General features: G+C 40.4%; 1 protein-coding gene across 1 annotated transcript in view; it reads left to right on the forward strand.

Annotated features, from left to right (window-relative positions):
* AUG2 (HAUS augmin-like complex subunit) overlaps nucleotides 1-20,102 on the forward strand; it is a 95,751-nt gene that overhangs the window by 59,569 nt on the left and 16,080 nt on the right. Inside the window, 2 exon segments of the mRNA XM_087697805.1 lie at nucleotides 6,893-6,961; nucleotides 7,155-7,268. Of these exon segments, the coding sequence (XP_087553931.1) occupies nucleotides 6,893-6,961; nucleotides 7,155-7,268 (183 nt within the window).

Genomic DNA, 20,102 nt, shown 5'->3' on the forward strand with positions numbered 1-20,102 from the left:
AATACTGAAAGTGGTAAAGTGTGCATTTTCAGTTTATGTGAATTGTATGCTTGCTGTAATTAGTGCTAAATCATGTTATTGACCACCCTGTCCGAAGAAGGAAGGTTGGTTTCAAGGTTCCATCACCGGGATATCATCAATTCCCTTGAGTTGGTGGGCCCAAGGCACCTGATTTAAGGTCAGAGGCTTTGCTTCAGTGCTGAAATTGTATTGAGCTAAGCATTACAACAAGAATGTCTTCAGATAGTGAGATAGAATCAAGTAGGGATGATGCCTCTCGATTTGAAAATTCACAAAGTGTTGGGGAAAATGTAATGCCTGATCTTGGACAGGGCTCAGACCATGGACATCAAGTTGAAAATGTTGCTATTGACCAAAATGTTGGTTCTTCTGGGCTTTCAGAAGCTGATGACCAACAAGCTTTGATGATCGTCTGAAAGATCAGCTAAGGATAGCAGTTGAAATGCTTATGCAAGTGGCAAATGATCCTCAGTTCATGCGCTTTTTGAACCCTTAAAGGAGGGCATCAAAGGCAAGAAGAGGAAATTGTCTTTAAGAGCTTCGAGATAGCAAGATGCACTGAAGGAAGAGCCAATACAATAGCATGATGTTCCAAACATGGATAATGAGCATAAGCAGGTGATGCTAGTGGGGCAATTGATGCATATGCAAGGCCAACTTGGAAGTGCCAATTCAATGCTTTTTGGATAGCAAGGCCCGCATGCAATCATGGGGCAACCAAGGTACTTTGGTGGTGGCACTAGTTTCCATGCTATCGTGGGTCAGGGAGTGCATATGAGAATATATGGCACAACTCCTTATCATATGCAGCAATCAATGCATGGTATGCAAGGCTCAATGTATTCGGGTATGGTTGGTAATATATATAACCCCATGTATAACAATGTTGGCATGATGCCGGGGTATGAAGTGGAAGTTTGGCAATGCCAGCCCATTGTGTTTGGGACTCATGGTAGTAATGGCGGTCATGTAAATGCTCCGTATAGTGTTGGTCATGAGTAAAAATGCAGCTAGCAATGCATGCAACGTATAGGAAAATGTATCTTAGTATGGCTGGTAGTATGCAAATTCCCATGCACAGTCACATTGCAATGGTTCAAAGTATACAGATAAGAATGTTTTCTTATGCATTTGGTGCTCCTAGCATGTCAAGTACACAGGAGAGGCTAGTCAATTGGATGCAATGTTGCATATTAGTTGAGTTGGAATTATAGCAATGTGAAAGTATAAAGTATCTCAATGCTTAAGGGGAAGAAAGGCCTAGAACCTAGTGGAGGTTTCGATGCAAGTAAAGTTAGAGGTAAAAGTTTCCATATGCTTCTTGTGAAGGCAGCGGTCTGGAGTATTGCTTGATGCTCAAGGGGGAGGTAGCAGTTCCACTCCGCCAGTTGTGGACAACTCTCATATGTAGTGGACCTCTGATGTATTTAGCACATATCTAAGGTACTGTGCTTATAGTGTGTTTGCCATGAGGTCACTACTTAGTGTGATAGTCACTGTGAGATGTATGCAAATGAGTATGAGTTTCATGTGGGCAGTGAAACTATACTTTTGTATTAGTGTATGATTAGTTTGGTATGAGTTTTTGCCTCAGTTTTGAGATCAAATTTTAATGAGTTTCAACTTAGTTTTTGATTAATTTGAGAACCGTTTATGATTACTTTTGGGATTAGTTTTGCATTCATTGCTGGTTAGTTTTTGGAATGAGTTTGTGATTAGTTTGGGGTCACATTTGCAGCAGTTTGTGATCAGTTCTCAGAACAACAAGTGGTCAGTTTATGATCATATTATGCTCAGCTTTCAATGGTTTATAGGGTGAAAATCAAGGGGCAATTGGTCCAAATTGCTTGTTGATTGTATGTATAGCGAGGGGCTTTGGAACAATACCGAGTGTCTATTGTCCAAGATTATTGAGGTAAATTGCGCATTTCAATTTATGTTTATTTGCTGATTGCTGTAATTAAGTGCTTTATCAAGGAATTACAACCCTCTCCAAGAAGTAGGTTGGTTTCAATTACTCCATGTTTTGGCAATGTAGATTTTTCCATGATAGTAGTTACTTCACTAGTATATAACCAATCACAACTATACAAGTCCACAACTATTGAAATGATACTCACTACACTTGTAAATAATTGTAGAAGTCCATAGTTATTAATATGACACTCTTTGCACAACTACAGAAATACAAATATCTACTACACTGATCATAGAGATACTTTTATGGAATCTAGAAGGTCTCCAAACAACCTCTAGATACATGAGCATATATGTACCAAGGAAGTAGAAGCACCATCTCCCTCTTGAGCTTCATACAATGCTCTAGATCTGATGTGTGCTTTGCTGAGCTTGGACTGAAGTTGGCTCCAACTAAAAAAAGTTTGAAGGTAAAATTGTAATGAATGAGGTGATTCTATCAAATTATTCTCCTCCATTGATTTTGCATTAAGTGGTGCATAGTTTTGAAACTTTACCAGAAAGCTATGGGAGGTTTTATCCTTGACTTTCCTTTCCTTACGTGCTAATATGTGCTCAGGAACCAAGATTTCATCAAGTTCCTTAACCTTTGGTTGTATCTCATCATGGATATTCTCAGCCACATCATCACGGGAAAGGTTTAAGAAGATTCACATGAAAAGCAGTGTGAATCTTCTAGTTATTAGGTAGCTTCAATTGGTAGGCCACCTCATTGATCCTTTGCAACACGTGGAAATGTCCATAATACCTCATGTTAAGTTTAGGGAAAATATGCTATACCCTTTAATTTCTAAAACGTGACCTTTCATTGCTGATATTCATGGGTACATCACCAGAAGAAAGGCCTAAGAAGATTCACATGAAAAGCATTGTGAATCTTTCAATGATTAGGTAGCTTCAATTTATAAGCCACCTCATTGATCCTTTGCAATACTTGGAGAGGCCCATAATACCTCATGTTGAGTTTAAGAAAAATAAACTATTTATGCTTCATTTTCTTTAACCTGGCCTTTTCAAAGCATAACGGGATCCAATCACCCTCTGCAAATGCCAAAGCTTTGTGGTGATGATTAGTTGCTTTCTTCTACTTTTGTTGAGATTTTTGGAGAGTTTTTTTTACTTTAGCATAAGCTTTATCCATACTTTCAACATACTTGTGGGTCTCAAAGATCTTATTGTTCACATGAAAAGTGGGTAGACTTTCTTTTCCCCTTCCACAATCTTGTGGAATTGTGCATTGTGTGATTTTAAGTATATTCCAGAAGAGGCAAGAATTGTTTCCATTTGGTCTTATACTCAAACACATAACATTTCAAAAGATCTAAGATAGTAACATTTGCCTCCTTAGATTGGCTATCTATATATAGATAAAAGAAGATGAGGACTTTAAGGTCCTACCCATATTCTAAAAAATGCTTCTTCAAAGAGACTCATCATGTGAGTATCTCTCTCTCTTACAATAGATTGTGGCATGCCATGATATTTTAAGATGTTCTGCACGAACAATCTTGCTGTGTGATCTACAATTATCTTTTTTCTCACTAGAATGAAATGAGCTTGTTTGCTAAGATTGCAAACAATAGTCCATATGCCACCATGCCTTGTAGGTTTCCTAGGAATATCAAATATAAAATCCATGGTTATATTGTTCCACGGTCTGTCAGGAACAGCACAGGCTCCAAGTCGGTCTAACTTGACCTTCTAATATACAATGCATGTGTGCACAAAGTGATCCACATTACATCTCAAAGCTGGCCATTAAATGAAAGTCTCAACCACTTTACCTTGCATATAGGGGTGCATGACTTTCAACATAACCTTGGTCCTTAATCTCCTTGTAACACATAATAGACTATGTAATTAGGAATTGTAAGAGCTGCAACAAATCCAATGCCTTTTGTTGGTCTAACTTGACCTTCTGATATACAATGCATGTGTGCACAAAGTGATCCACATCACGCCTCAAAACTGGCCAATTAGAGAAAGTCTCAATTACTTTCACTATAGCATCAATGTTGGGATACCCCCCATACAAAGGTGCATGACTTTCAACAGTGGCTTCTCTCCTGAGGTTGAGTTTTGGGTTTTACAACTCATCCAGTCTCTTGACTATCTTCAAAGGTCTCCTTTCAGGTGGTTTCCTCAAATTATAGGGTGGATCTTCTTCGTCCCTTGGTCAGTATGGAGCCACCTCCGAAGATCGAGTATGGGCATATCCTTATGGTTTTCGGGCCTTAGCACCACACAAAGTTTGACATTCCTTCTATGTATTGCATATTTTCCTCATCTTTGTACTAGGGCGCTTGGGCAAGTGAACAATTTCCCCACAAGGGACACTATCCAAGTGGCACCTGTTGCATGAGCATTCTTCAGCATGTAGCATTGCATCTCCACCTCACTCTTCTCGTTTCTCTTTTTGGGCTTGAGAGGGGGTGTTGAGAAAGCCTTCACCCTTTAAAACCATAGTGCTCATTCTTGTGTTATAATCAAAGAACAGTGCAGCGAATGTAAGCTTATTTATGTAGAAATGAGTATTTTTGTAGCAACTAATCAAAGAAGTGAGGGCTATGCTCTAGTCATGTGTAATGATCCATGCCATATGGTCTTGCGCCAATGTGGGTGATATAGGTTAGGACATATGTTAGGAAGTTGCCTAAACCTATCCTACCGGCTACGTGTAGTTTTTCCTCACTCAATATTCTATTAAAATAGGGCTGTAGGATGATGGGGTTCTCTAATGGCCTGCCATGGGTTAAAGCAAGCACTTGAAATGACGTGGGAGCGTCTTGCTGTTGGTTGGAGGTCAAGGCAGTAGTAGACTGTCTTGGGGTATTTGTTGGTTTCGCAGCAGGTTCCTTTCTCCTATAAACAACCTCCGGTTTTGTAGAGTTCTTCATTTTGGGTTTAGGAGTTTTAGCTTGGGATTGAGTTGTTAGGTGGGGTAGTGGGTGGTTTGGGGACCATTGAGGTAGTATGTAGCACCCTTGTGTAGCTCGAGAAGGACTAGGTTGTTGAATCTTTTGTAAGTATAACCACTTACTTCCATTGTAGCACCCTTGAGCACACAGTAGGGTTTTGGGAATGCACTGCAGATTGGTATGGATTCTTCTCCTACTTCGGTTGCACTTCGGTTCATGCTTGTAGGAACGGGATTTCTTTGATAGATTCACAAGGGGCATACTCACAACTCTCCATATTATGAACTTGGCACCCTTTTATAGGGTTTGGTTGGCATTTGTCCCACCCAAACTCAAATGTTTGGAGTGGTTTAAGTTGGCAACTTGGCCCTTTTTGTGGCTTTTTTTAATGGAGCTATAAATTTGGCCATTAATTTTCAATCAACTAGTATGAAAATTGGCCTAATTTAGGCTCCCTTAATGCCCCAAACCTATTGTCTGCAGGTCCAATTTGCATATTTTCCTGCTGCTTGCTACAAATGCAAGCAAATTTGGCATTGTGTGAGGTAGTCCTATGGATACTTGGCCCAATTAAAGGAGTTTTGAACTTCGGAGCATAAGTAGGTAACTGAGAGGTGGGGATTTGAGTAACCTCAAATACTTTTGGTTGATCATGATGAGTACAAATTGCATTTGAGTTCTAAAAGTTTCTTGAATTTTGAATTTATCTAAAATTTCTATAAAGAAGATTGGCTTATCCAACAAAGGAATCTGTTTGTGCCTGCTTTTGCTTTTCACCCTATTGGACAAAAGCATCTCATCACATTTGATGATGGTTCAGCTATTCCAGCTCCTCTTCTTTTGAGTTTTTAGAACTGCCTTTTACAAATTTATCCCCATGTCTTCTCTGCTTTGAGAGGGGGACTTGTAATGTTTTCACATCATACTTTTAGTTAAGTGTACTTTGACCTCTTCTGATCTATCCTGCTAATAATATAAAGTATGATTTAAAAAAGTGTGCTGTTGTGTGTAGTGTGAGCTAGAGAGAGGGATCAATGTTGAATGCCTATTCTGGTGTCGTCAGCAGTAATTTAGGATTTTGAACTGCATCAAATTGGTTTTCGGGGGAACCTTTATTGCAGTTGTTTCGGGTCTGCATGATTGTAATTATGCCTCCAATATATAGCCTTAATATCACTTGTGTCCCTTGCTATAATGGTGTACATGGCAGGCTTATTCAGGTTGAATACTGCCTGGCATGAATGTAGATGCAACAAATCAACTGCAACCAGCACCTCTCCTTGGCTCCTAATGTCCACAAATGTCCCCCTGGACTAAAGCTGAGCTGTTTGAATGTTGTGTTTTTTATGCAAGAAAGGAGTCACAAACTAAATAATGAGACACTTGGGGGATTCTAAAGGATGACAAATTGAAGAATAACCCTGTCCGATGAAGCTAATTTGGATGCTCAGTATGTTTGTGTTACCCAAGAATTCCAAGGCAGCAGATTGGGATGGGTTAAACCTTTTCTAACCCTAAAGATTAGTTGAAAGTGCAATCAACAGTGCAACTCACTGAGAATTAAAAAAAAAAAAAAGCAGTGATTGTCTTCTTCTTACGCAAGCTTCCACATGCTAGTTTGTGTGTGCATAACTACCTCCGAAAAATGCTGAAGATCTTATTCATGCTGCAAGATACTAATCTTTGCCATGAGAGGCTCGAAATGATAGACCTGGATATATTTTATGTATAGCCCTTCAGAATGGTTTCTGTTTAGTAGTCTTGAAGATGTACTTACTCCACATAATTTTAATTGATACTTAATTTCTTCTGTATTCTGAAGTATTTAATTCTGAGCCAATAAGTTCAGGTAGTGTTTTTGGTGCTTTAGTTGTGTTGCTGATATTACTTGTCAGGTAGTTTGTAATCTCTTTGCCTTGTAGATTTTAGAGCTGAATAGGAGATCCACAGTATTTGAAGAACAAATATGTTTGCAGGATCGAATTATAGCTCGCTTACAGCAACCATACTCACTGGACTGCATTCCTGTGGAGACGCAATATCAGGTACTTTTCTTTTAAGATTCTACCTCAGATGGTCTCGTTGATATTCTACTATTTTCTTAGTTTGATTGTTGAAAAGCCGTTAAGTAGCAAGTCATATTGAGTCTTCTCTCTAACTGAAAGGGATGGATGCATGGACCTTGTTATGTATTCAACCATTTTTAACATTATTTTTGTGTCTCCATGGGTCATACAGAAACAATTTTCAGAGCTTTTACTCAAAGCAGCTGGTGATTATGGGGCTTTGACTTCAGCAATCTCTGATTTTCAGTGGACACAGGGTTTCAAACACCCACCTGCAGTCTGGGGGGTAAGTCATGAATTGTCCTGTTCTTTATTGTTGGGTCGTTTGAAAGACTATTAGTATGAACTGTGTTGACTTCAGTACTCTTTCAAGTTTTTCTCTGAGCTAGGCAGCACACAAGCAAGGGTTTTTTTGGAGATTGAGAATATCGTGGGTGCGTGAGGTGATTACATCTTCTGGAAGAAGATCATTGTTCACATGTGTGGGAGATTTGTCCAGTCATTAAAGCTAGCAACCAGTTCTGTGAATGCAGTTTTAGAGCAATCGCTTGCAGCTTGCTAGGGAGATTTTTTAGTTGAAAGTGTGCTCAACAGCTGCACTTATCTTGGCAGAAAGTTCGGAGCAATATGTAGGCAGTTGATATGCCACTGGCACTCACATTTCATTTGTTAATATTGCAGTGGATGAGTCCTGGATGTGTAAAAGCCTTATAGAAATGCCTCACATTCGTCTCAGATGAATGCAGCAAGTCACAGAAAACTTGAGGCACAGGAGCTCAGTTTGTAATCATCATCAGAGTACATAGGCAGGGTTTTCCTACAAGGGATTGGGCCTAGCATGGGATTGTCTCCTCATTTCCATGGTCTGTTGATCAGCAGTCAGTCAGTACCTTCTGTACTTTGAATATGGGAATATGTCTCATGAAAATCTCTATATAGAACACAGTTGTCGCTTTAAAACCAAGCATAGAAAATTCAATTAAATTTCAATCTTATCTGAAAAACCAAGGGAAAATTACAAGTGAGAATCTAAATGGTCCCCCCAAAAGGGAAACATTCAATCTCCCACGTTGGTCACTCTCAAGGGAGAGAGCTCTATACGATGCATTTATTGAAGGTCCATCAAGTATGAATATACTATCAAGACATGAGGGAGTGATTGGAAAAAGGTGTCTGAGTCCCAAGTGGCAAGAAATGCCTCTCATCTCCTCTGCTGCGCATTCTTTACATGCAATGGAGAAGAAATCCAGATGGTAAGCAAGTATCTCTTGAAGAGGTGCAGATTTAGGGCCTTCACCTGGATTTCTCATGGTTTGCATGGCAGTAAGGTTCTTAGTCTGATTGTGCCAACTGCTGTGATTCTCCTGCAGAGCTTTACACTCTGTGCATTATCTGCTTAGTTGATTTCACTGTTAGAGAGTTGTATTTTAACTCTTGAGGGTAGCAGTGGATGAGTCTCACAATATGTAGGAGCTTACAATATTGCAAAACCTTCATCTTAGATGAATGGAACAACTTTATAAAGACCTCTAGGCAAAACAACCTGGGTTGCAATCATCATTTTGGGCCAGTTTGTTTAGAACAGATTGCTCCTAGTGTGAACCTTGTAAAGAAATCGTGTAGCAAACCATAGTAGCCAGAAATTTCAAAAATAGCAAGGTAGGAAATGAGTTTCAAACAAGTTTTCTACAATATTACTTTAGGAAACATTAAAATATTGTTTCTTACACATATATTAAAAACTATGGTTGTTAGAACTTGCAGACATGAAATGTTTGGTGAAATAGACCTATTCATTTATTTTATGGATGGCAAATGATCAACTTCTATAATATAAACCTCCAAACAATGTTAACTATTTAAGAGTATAGGTGTTACTTGTCATTTCTCAACCACGTTATTATTTATAATCTGGTTAAGGTAAAGTAACCCCATTATTATTTTACAAATGATCAAGGTAAGGAAAGTCATGAATATCAAAGACCCAAGCTAAAGCAAAGACATTTCACATATATTATAAAAACGATAAATGTGAATATATCTTGTAAAGTGTTAAACAAGACTCATGGACCTTTCCAAAATGTTCATTATATAAATGGTAAAGTACTAAAAAGTCGCTCATGAATCCTAGAATATATCATGACTCACCCTCCACACATCCTCCTCAATCTTTCTCTCTTTTTTGTTTTTTGTAATAGGCAATTGTATTAATTACGAAAAAAGTACAAGATTACATGATTACAAGATGTAGGATGGCTCTAGGCCATCGGGCATAAACTCGCTTTACAGAAGATCAAATAACTAAAGTAGTACAAAAGTCACGGCAAAGAAGTTGTAGAGATTGCTGTAAGCCAAGGAGCTAAATCCTCCCTAGGGAGAAGATGAGTATCTTGCACAAGATCTAATTGCTAGTGTAGATGACCCTTGAGTTTGGCTTGGTGTCCTTGGACGCTGCGGCAAAGTCAAAGATGAAAGCATTCTGGTTGATCCAATTATGCCAACAGCCCCAAGATCTGAAAAAATGAAACAAGACCTTTATATGTGGCTGCACTGGTGTGGGATATTTGGTCTTGGCAAAATCCCAATCAAAAGGCCACATTGATAGACCAACAACCGCTTGCCAAATATATGTCAAAAGGTCGCAAATCTTCCTAGCCAAAGTGCAGGAAATAAATCTATGATGCAAAGATTCCATGTTAGTTGTACAAAAAAAGCAATTGCCATTTGGGATTTGGTGCTTAGAAAGGACCTAAGCAAGGGGAAGCCCACCAATGATCACTCTCCAAAGAAAGACCTCGCATTTGCATGGGGTCTTGTTCAACCTTCCATCAATGTCATTTTCCATCAAGCCTTGGATTTATGCATGCCCCAAATTGCATTGACTTTAGTAACTAATCAAGAGATGATACACGTGGTTAGTTGAAGTCTTTTGAAAACAAAGATGACTAACAAGATCCGAATCTTGGCAAGGGCAATTGGAGTCAAGTGAAGGAATAGGCTACATAAGTCACATCAACCCTTCAATCCGGCCCCATAAGTCATGGTATCTATGAGAAACCGGAAAAGTCTCCTCGCCATATGGAAAGACATCAGCCCTGCACGGCTTATCAAAGTGGCATCTGCAATAGAAGACAAACCCAGATGTGCCATATGATTGAACATGGGCCCATCCTCCTGTTTCCCATCCCAAGAGAGAAGCTGTTACACCACCAATAATTCCAATTGAAAGGAATTTGCCTCCAGACAATCCTCTATGGGATACTGGTGGGTCTTTTGAGAATGTTACTTCAAGAAGAAACCAAATGATTTACCAAAATGGAGGAGGGTGTGGAAATGTGAGTATGTGAATTACGAATGTGCCACCATGATGCATGTATGCTGGTGTTACCATGTACAATACAGTCTTCAAGAAAAAAACGGACTATAAGTATCCAAGGATGATGATTAGTACACATAGCTCTAAAGAGTGACCAACAAATGGCCACCCCTATGGGTCAGTACATCAAGAAGCGCCCCACTACCCATGCTTTTCAAGATGTAGACATAGCTCAAAGAAATCCAAGAGATATCTGCATGCAAGGAGTCCTTTTTCCACAATACAAAATGGATACGTTTGGTGAGTGCATTCAAAGAAGCGGTGTTTCAAGGCAGAAATGGTAAAAATTAGGTAAGTGTGGGTAGCATGATGACTTGGGCTACTTTCAAGCATACATGAAAGGGCCATGCTTGTGTTTTCCAAAAGATAAAATTTGCCTCCATTTGTCAGGAGATTCATTCTAGCAAGTATTTTGATTGAACATCAACACCAAAAGGATATCCTAAGTGCCTAACAACATTGCCACAGGGCATCATCACCCCTTGCCATCCCAAGGACTGGATGTTATATTTAGTGTAGCTGATGAGGGATGGTTTTGTAGCATTAACATGGAGACGGGAAGCATGCCCAAACAATGTCCAAACATCCAATGCCTTGCGAAGATTTTCCTTCTCTGCATCAAGATCATGAAGGTGTCGTTTGCTGGCGATTGTGCAATTAAATGCTGTCCAAAAAGAAGAGATAAACTTGCCAACTGCTTGGTGCTCACCATATGGGATAAGATGATGAGCATAGGATGCGTTGCTAAGGCAAAAAACAAAGGGCTCAATGGACAGCCTTGTTGGATTGAGTGTGCAAGGTGGAAGGGGTCAATAACACCACCATTTAACATAACCCTAGAAGAAGCATCAACAATGATGGTATAGATCAACTAGGACATATGCGGCCCTAGTAGGCATTAGTTTTGCAAGAAAAGACTAGTCCAAATAATCAAAAGCTTCCTTTAAATCAACTGCACTAATACCACCTCCTGGTTAGAGTGCTTGGCATAGTCAATTCCCATTTGCATATTCAGCACATTATGCAAAATGTTTCTACTCTTCATGAAGCCATACTAATTGGGGTGCACAATGGTAGGGAGATGTCTATGGAGGCAGTTAGCCAGCACTTAAGAGAAAATTTTATGCAGCAATTAAGGAGATGGGTCTCCAATGTTTTAACATTGATGGAGATGGCACTTTCGAGATCAATTTAATAGCTCCCTCCTTCCATGATGCTGCCATATTTCCTATCTCCCAAACCTATTGACACATCATAGCCAAAGGTTTCACTAGGTGAGGCCATCCCAACTAGGGCTTTTAGCCATGGGTAAGTGCAATAAGACATCCATGACATCCTCCTCATGAATGTCACTTTCCAACACACCCTGTATGTTAGATGAAATGTGGTCCCACACCAAATCATAGAAAGCTGAACGGGCTATAGAAATATGCTTAGAGGGGTGTTGGGCCATTCCAAGAAGCTCCAAAAAATAGTCGTGATTCATGTGAACAATGGATCGTGGATCTGCAACCATGTGCCCATTTGTATGCTATAGTCTAACCATATTCTCACGGGTAGAGGAAGGATGCAGAACCCATAAGAATTTATGAGACTGGCAGGAGGCATCTTGCAAATTGTTAGCCAAGATTTTCGATTTAGCTTGCTGATAAGATTTCAATTGGAACTACTGGATAAGATCAACCAATCACATAGCCAATGAGGACAAGAATGTCTCTCTCTCTTTTTAGTAGAAATAGTCCCCTTAAATTGGAATCAACATCTCAGTTGTCGTACATATGATGGATTGCAAAAAAATCATATGCACATGATTTGCAACTTGCATTTCAATAATCTTCCGGAAAGGCTTGCAAAGCCTGAAAACCTCAATTACTAGCCTTCAACATTGCCATTCCTACCATTTAGGTAGCTTCTTGGACAGGGTATTCAAAAACTACCTTCTTTAGGCAGCTTTTTGGATAGGGTACTCAAACACTACCTCCTTGCCAGTCAACTTTTTGAACCAAATCCTCTAGAATGGCTTCATGTACTGCTATTAATGTTCGGTTACGAGGATGAGTCAAGGCAGACCCCTTTGTTGGAGGCCTCATTATGTGCCTTGTGGCAATCAGAAATACTTCCTTCTCACTGAATTTCTTCTCTAGCTCGCGTAACAATCGAGCATGAATCTTTCTAAATGCCTTATGCAGCCTATATGGCACATGAATTACAACTGCTTTTCGCATGCCCGAAATGTCAACTTGCTTGGCTGAGTTGATAAACAAGTCTTTCAAGTCACTTCGAAGCTCTTGGTTGGTGCTCTCCAGATCAAAAAGAGCATGTGCAACAGACTCCTCGAATTCATCAGGCTCCAGGCCTTTGTCCTTGCTGATTTTCCTCCGAGCGGTATACATATTGCTGGATGATTGGGGGCGGGCAGGCAGACACTCAATCGCGCTGCCAGCAAAGAGGTCTCTCTCTCTCTCTCTCTCTTTGCAAGAAAAGAAAATTTTGTTAATAACACCTTGGAGAAAAACCTAAGGTAAAATACAAAGTACAAGGAGCTTTGTAAATGGTAACTAGCACATCATAAAATACAATGGTTGTGTGAATAACCAATCTAGCGGACTCTACCCTTGGAGAGGCAGTATGGAAGAAAGTGATCAAATCGCATGTCTACAAGGCCTCTTTTTTTTCCTCATCCTCTCAGAGCTGCTTGCATCCTCTCCCATCGATGATCTCTATCGAAATGCTCAATAGAGTTTGTATCCTTTGTTGAGCTACAAATGCATTATATGCTGATTAGCCATTTTAAACAAACCCAAAACAAGCTTAATTAATTAAATTACCAAACTTTCACTAAAAAGAAGCACGTCCTTAGAGTGTCTGTGTCCCATAAGCCAAACCCTAATTTGGGAGGACCCATCCATCTATAAATAGACATGTTGCCCTCCATTCAGCTTATTCTTGTTTTGTAGATTGCTGGTGTACTTCTTTGCTGTCCATGGAGGATATCTCAGTTCGAGCTGCTGTTTGCTGTTGTCCAAACACCTAGTGCTTGCTGATCAGCCATCTTCATTAGTTTGTGACCAGTCTACAACTTGTATTTACTGCTGATTCATCATCTACTACTGCTGTTGGACTGTGCTAGCCGATTCTGGCTTGCCATGTGGCTTGTATCCCCTGTGTTTATTGATTTTGTTGTCACCATCAGCTACCACATGGACTGCAGTCTGTGTTTTGCTGATCAGACCTGCCATATTTGCCATGTTTGTTGTTTCATGCACTGTCTGACTTTGTTTCTCATTGATCAAGTTCCTATTGCTGCAGTTGTTGCTGCTAGACGCTGTCGGAGGATCCTTGCTATGTTTTGGGATTTGTCAAAGTAGATGCACTCTTTATCTCATACTCTTTACTTTGATGTTTTGGGATTTGTCAAAGTAGATGCACTCTTTATCTCATACTCTTTACTTTGGTCCTTGAGACATGGGAGTTCGAGGTTCAGTATTCACACTGCATAGTGTGTTTGCTGCATTGAGCATTGTATTTATTCATTGTTCAGATTTTTTCATTTTCTATGTTCGTTGTCTCTATGGTACCCTAACCCTAACTATGTTTCTTTATTAGTCTGTGCATTTGCTATACGATTGTGTTTGTATTTTGTAGTTGAGCATTTCTTTATATTGTATCAGAGCTTAGGCCCTTAATTGAGTAGTAGTGGGTTCCATAATATACCCACAAGGTTTTGACAAGGGTGGAGATACTTTTGACTATTGGGGAGAAACAAGACCTTATCCTTTTACACACGAGGAGCCGAAGCTGATCATTGCTCACAAAGCAACGAATTTCAAAGAGCTTGATAGAAGATTTGCACTTCGAGAATAGCTACTCAATGAAGATATCTATGATTCTGCATAAATTGGATGATTTTGTAGAGCTGTTAAGACCTTTATCAGCTATGGGCCTTCCTATCAGAGAAAGAGATATGGAGTATGTTCATTTTTTTCAAACTCTTCTTGTAAAGAAATATCGTAATTGAAAAACACAAATACAATTGTACAACAAATCACAAACTAAACTTAGAGACAATTAGGGTTAAGGTAACTTAGAGACAATGAACATAGTGAGGATTCAAAATGAATGAATCTGAAGAATACAATCCTCATGTAGCAAACACACTATGCAATAAAGGAATACTATACCATGAACTTGTGTCTTGAGGATCGAGGTAGATGTAATGAGTTAAAGAGTGTATTGTACTCCAAAACGAATCTCGAAACGCAGCAAGGTAGCCTCTGAAGACGTTAGACAGGCAAAAGAGAGAGAAAACCACCAAATGCAATGTCTCGAGGTGGGTGACTACTAGGGAAGCCGCAATGTAAGTGATGTGGAGTGCAAGGTGTTAGTTGGAGAGCCCAAACACAACAATCAAGAGGTCATGAGGTGATTGCGGAGCCGTCAAACAACAAAATGCAGCATGGGGGCTGGTTGCTAGGTGCAAATGCGGTAGTGTGAGGGGTTGGATGAGTTGGCAAAGGCAATATGGGGTGTGGACAGCGAGGTGGAGGCTGAAAACAGACATTAGAAGGATGTAGATAGTGTGGGGCAGCTTCGGCTGAGATATTCTCCGTGAACAAGTTGTGAACAACGAGGTTCTAGCACATGAAATCTGCAAAAACAAGGTTGGAGTGAATGGAAGGGTAGGTGTCATGAGGATGTTAAATTTTATTGCTTTGCTTAGCATTTCATTAAAAGTTAATCAAATGTGCTAATGTGACTTGCATATGTGAGGTGCAAGTTAGTTATTTTATAGTGTGGGACCCAGGACCTTGGCATATCAATCGGTTCCAAAGGCAAAAGTTGTAATAAGTTATACCTGACAAGTATCAAGGGGTACCCAATGTCAGATTTGGGCCTAGAATAATTTATTGGCCACTTATGCTAGTGGTGAAATTAGAGACTAGGCATTAATTAATTAATTAATGATAGTCTAGGGATCAATAACTGCTCAGGAACACTTGGGAGGCAAATTGACCTAGCCAATTTAATTATTGGTTGATGGAATTATTTTTATGGGCACTAGAATAATTATTAAAATAATTTTCAGAATTCATATTTTAAAAATTAATTTAATAAGTTAGATAATATTAGAAAATGGGATTAGAAGGCTGTTCGTTGGCAAAACTTAAACATGCAAGTCGGAGAGACGCTTTAGAGAGAGAGAGAGAGAGAGAGAGAGAGAGAGAGAGAGAGAGAGAGAGAGAGAGAGCCTTGTGCAAGGTGAGAGAGATAGCGAAAAGGCTGCCATAATTGTTACAATAGTTGAAGGCCATTTTGTGCCAACAAGAGACCTTCCAAGAGTAGGTGATATGCCTTGAAGAGGTTGCAGTAGTAGATGACAATAGTTTGAGAGTTGTTTTAGCCAAGTAACATTGTAAACAATGTGTTCCATTAGTGGCTGTCTAGATAGGGTAGCAACTGATTTCTTCCATTTTCTCGTGATGAAAGTTTGAAATTTCTCTCTTTGACATTCTCTCTCATCCTACAACCATTTTGAACTCCCATCAGCATCTTCTAGCAGTATGAGTCATCAAAGGTGAGTTAGAGAACTTTAAAATCACTAACTTGAATAACTTGTAAGTCAAGTTGGTTGAGTATTAGAAGCAACTTCTTACCAAGTTTTCTATCATTGGGACTCCTAAGTCCTTCGACGATGAAGTCACATTGTTGCTTAAGAAGTGTTATGGCCTTGGACGTCTGGATGGGCATTAGTAGTACTGATCACAATGGTCATGAGGTGACTTAGTGTGAATGAACTCAAGGCACCTTGGGGTTAGGGCAGCCCAGTCCTATAAATAGGACTCAAGGCCCTATTGTGTACTTTCTCATGTTGCTTGTGTAGCAATCCTCAGCAAGGGCACCGATCATCCATCATAGTTTACATCATTCTCAACGCTAGAGGGCATGTTAGACTAGTCTGTAGAGGCCCATATCGTCTCCTTGGAGACATTTGATGATGCAAGTCTCGTCTATACTTGTGAGTTATGTTGTAATGAGGTAGTTGTAGAGGCCCACTCCTCATAGTTGAGTATTTCAGCTACTCATTGGATTGTGGACAGTGGAGCTACTCATTATATGACCCTCGTTTGAGACATTTTTATCTTTTGAGCTCTTGCAATCGAGATAGTCTGTGTTGGGAACAATCCCTTGGTGAAGATTCAGGCTCACGGTTGTGTTAGCTTTGCATTGATAAACAATGACGCAAATGAAGCACGAGGTGCAAGCCAGATAGATTTTTTAGGGCCCTTTGGAGGGGAATCCTGTGGAAGGATGTCTGAATCTTGTATGGTCTGTTGGTAACGGGTGGGGACCTAGGAGTTGAAGAATCTACAAGAAGGTTAGGAGCAAGGAATAAACCCGACTTAGAAGGCATGATCTCCGATGGAATTATCAGAGAAAACGGTTTGGAGTTTGGTATAGAAGAGTGCACAATATCCCTCTTACCAAAAAATATATCTCTCCTAATGATCACCTTGTTTGTAGGAGGATTGAACAAACAATAGGCCTTTGCTTTGTAGAAGTAATCTACAAAAATTAGGAGATTAGTTGGGGAAGTGAGCCCTCCCATCTTATCATCAGGGGTGCATGTACGCACGACTCTAAAGACTCTAAAGTGAGAAATGATAAGTTAGAGCCAAAGAATGCCTCATATAGAGTCCTCTGAGGGAGAGCCGCAGTTGGGCATTGGTTAAGGATTTACATCAAAGTGTTAATGACATCGATTCAAATTTGCTTAGGGAGCTTTGCTGTGAACAACATAGTGTGCCATGCTTATGATGGTTCAATTTTTATGCTCCATGAGTCCATTTTGAGATGGGCAGTTGGTAGAGGTAAGTTGGGGAGAGATGCCATGCTTTTGTAGAAACTGAGACAACTCCTAGTAGGTAAACTCACCATCCCTATCACTCCTCATGCATCCTACACGACGACCAGCTTGGTTGTGAACCATCAATACCCAAGTAGAGAAATAGGTAAATGTGTTGGACTTTTACTTGATAGAGTACACTCACATGTATCTAGAATGATCATCCACTATAAAAAAGAAATACAATGCACCGTTCAAGGTGGTAGTGGATATCGGCTCACAAAGATCAACATGAATCAATCTAAGAGGCGCCTTAACTCTATGTGAGGATTGTTGAGAGAAGAGGGTACGATGTTGTTTCCAGAGTTAACATGCTTTACGGATATCTCGAGATAGCTTCAGCCATGGAAGGCCCTTAACCATGTGATGACACAACAACTCATAAAGAGTGTCATATTCGAGACATCCTAAGCTAAAATGCCAGAGATGCTCAGTGTTTGTAGTCCGTGTGGTGACTAAAGCTTGAAAGTGGTGGAACTCAGAGCCCTCAATGAGAGCCCCCTTTATAGAGGTCATACTATGAAACTGATGGAATAGCCGAGCGTAACATAGTAGCTAACACTCAAATTCATAGAATGTGGACATGATAGACTGTGATATCACTTGTTGCACAAAATGGATGTATTTTTACGGCAGCTTATTAAGGAACAATGTGACTTGTTGGCTCAAGGACTTAAGAGCCCTAGTGGTAGAGAACTCGGCATGAAGTTGTCAATACTCGACCAACTTGACTTTTAAGTCATCTTGGTCAGTGATTTTAAAGTTTTGAAGCTCATGGTTAAGATTTATGCAATGGGTTCTATTCTAAGCTGCATAGCAATCGGTCAAGTGTGCCAACGCTCTAATGCTAAATCAAGCAATAAGCCTTGCATCAACTTGAGAATAGTGGAGGCATTACTAGTCTTCCATAAGCAAATGACCTCATATGGAATAATTGTGGGATCAAGTTGGGGTTTCAACCCGTGCACAATATCCCATAGATTTTGGGAATTATTAGATTAGATCAAGTAGTGAAGTTCGACCCGTTAAAATGAGTCTTGTCAGTAAAGGCATGTTTGGTGATGAGGAAGACAAACCATAAGGTGTCTAATAAGTGGGATAAGGTGGATAAGAAAGAGGTGGTGGAGGGGGACAACGAGAAGGAGCTAGGTAGAGGGGGACAAGGAGAAGGAGCTAGGTAGACAGAAATAGGCTAGAAGTGTCCAATGGGTGATGATTGATGCGGAGATATTGGAACATGAATGTTTCCATAGGGTGCCAATGGAGGTGGAGGCATTGGGACACATGAGCCCCATCGGCTTGGGCAACAAAATGACTAGAAGGCCCACTTGGCAATGCCGTGGTGGCAAACCGTGGAATTAATTGATGCACATTCGGTAATGGCTCGATGGCTTTTCTAGGCTGTGAAAATCCCGAAAGTGTGTGGGTAGAAGAATGAATCTCCATTATAGGTTCACCACCCATTTGAGAAAAAGACAAGGTCTTAAAGGCTGTCCCTAAGGGTAAAGTACGTCCCACTGTGGTGTGTAATGGCATATGAGGTGCACTTAATGCGAAAATGCCGAAAGTGTGTGGATAGGAGGATGAATCTCCATTATAGGTTCACTATTGGTTTGAGAAAGTGATGAGGTCCTGGAGCAGATACACTGTCGCATAATGAAGAAAGGGGCTGATATTGTCAAATGCAAGTATAGACAATCTTTGATGATGGAAGCGCTAGCAAGAAGTGTGAGGCTTGATGAAGGGGAGATGCTAGGAATCAAAACGCAAAGGTCTGACTCTGGAAAACTGACACCATATGATGATGCATACGCCACGCAAAAGGACCTTCAAGGCAGCCAAACGCAAGGATGGATTTTCACCTAATAGAGAAGATTTGACGCTTAGCAAGTGGATGCTAACACCCTCAGGGGTGAGGACCAAACGCAAAGGGGGAATGGCTCTGGAAGCTATTGCTTGTGTGTGGATGATGATGCCAAGAAAGAAGGTGAAGCTTGCCACCATAAACACAGCCCTATGGAGGAAGAAGACTGGTGCATGTTAATAGGGATAGTGGAAAGAAAGGAGAGAGAGAGATGATGATCTCACAAAAGAAGTGAGGGAGAGTGTGGTGTGAAGTGGTGGTGAATGAATGGGAGGTGCTGAATATATAGGCATGAACAGTCTGGAGTCTCGCCCATTGAAGTCTCTTGAACGGTGCTTCGACACTCTTGGAAGACCGTAGAAAGCCTTTTTGGTACTGGAAACGAAAACCAAAAATGAGAATGAAGAAGGAAAATTGTACGGGAATGATATGGTTTCTCAACACTCCCTCTCAAGCCCAAAAAGGAGCACAAAAGAGGAGTGAGGTGAAGAGAAGAAGATTCACCCTGGAATCTAAGAATACCACTTGAAAGGAGACTTGTGAAGATAGTTAGGAGACCGGATGAGCAATAGAACTTGAAACACAACTTCGGGTGAGAAGCCACTAGTTCCATGACACCATGCTGGAAGGAATACAATGGCCTAGTCACAAAGTCGTTGAAAATCCAAGGGTTCCGAGATCGAAGATAGATCCTCTAGATGTTGGGTTTTAGTAGAGGTAGAACTGCTCAAAAGAGAGCCAAACCTCGGAGTAAAAGATGGCGGGTGAAGAACTTTAAGAGTAGTAGGGTCTCCCTCAGAAATTGGAGTAGGAGCGAACCTCCCTTTGAAGCTGAAGAAAAAGGAGATGCCCTTGGAAAGAGCGAAGGAAGATGATTCTCTCTGTATCCATCTCTGAGAGAGATAGGGACTCCAACTCATGGATCACAGACTCTGAGGTGTCTGATGACGAAGGAAGTATTGCCGGTGGTGCCAAA

The sequence above is a fragment of the Lygodium microphyllum genome, chromosome 17, assembly GCF_053477565.2.
Source record: "Lygodium microphyllum isolate KBCC chromosome 17, Lygodium_microphyllum_v1.1.10, whole genome shotgun sequence".
NCBI classification, from domain to species: domain Eukaryota; kingdom Viridiplantae; phylum Streptophyta; class Polypodiopsida; order Schizaeales; family Lygodiaceae; genus Lygodium; species Lygodium microphyllum.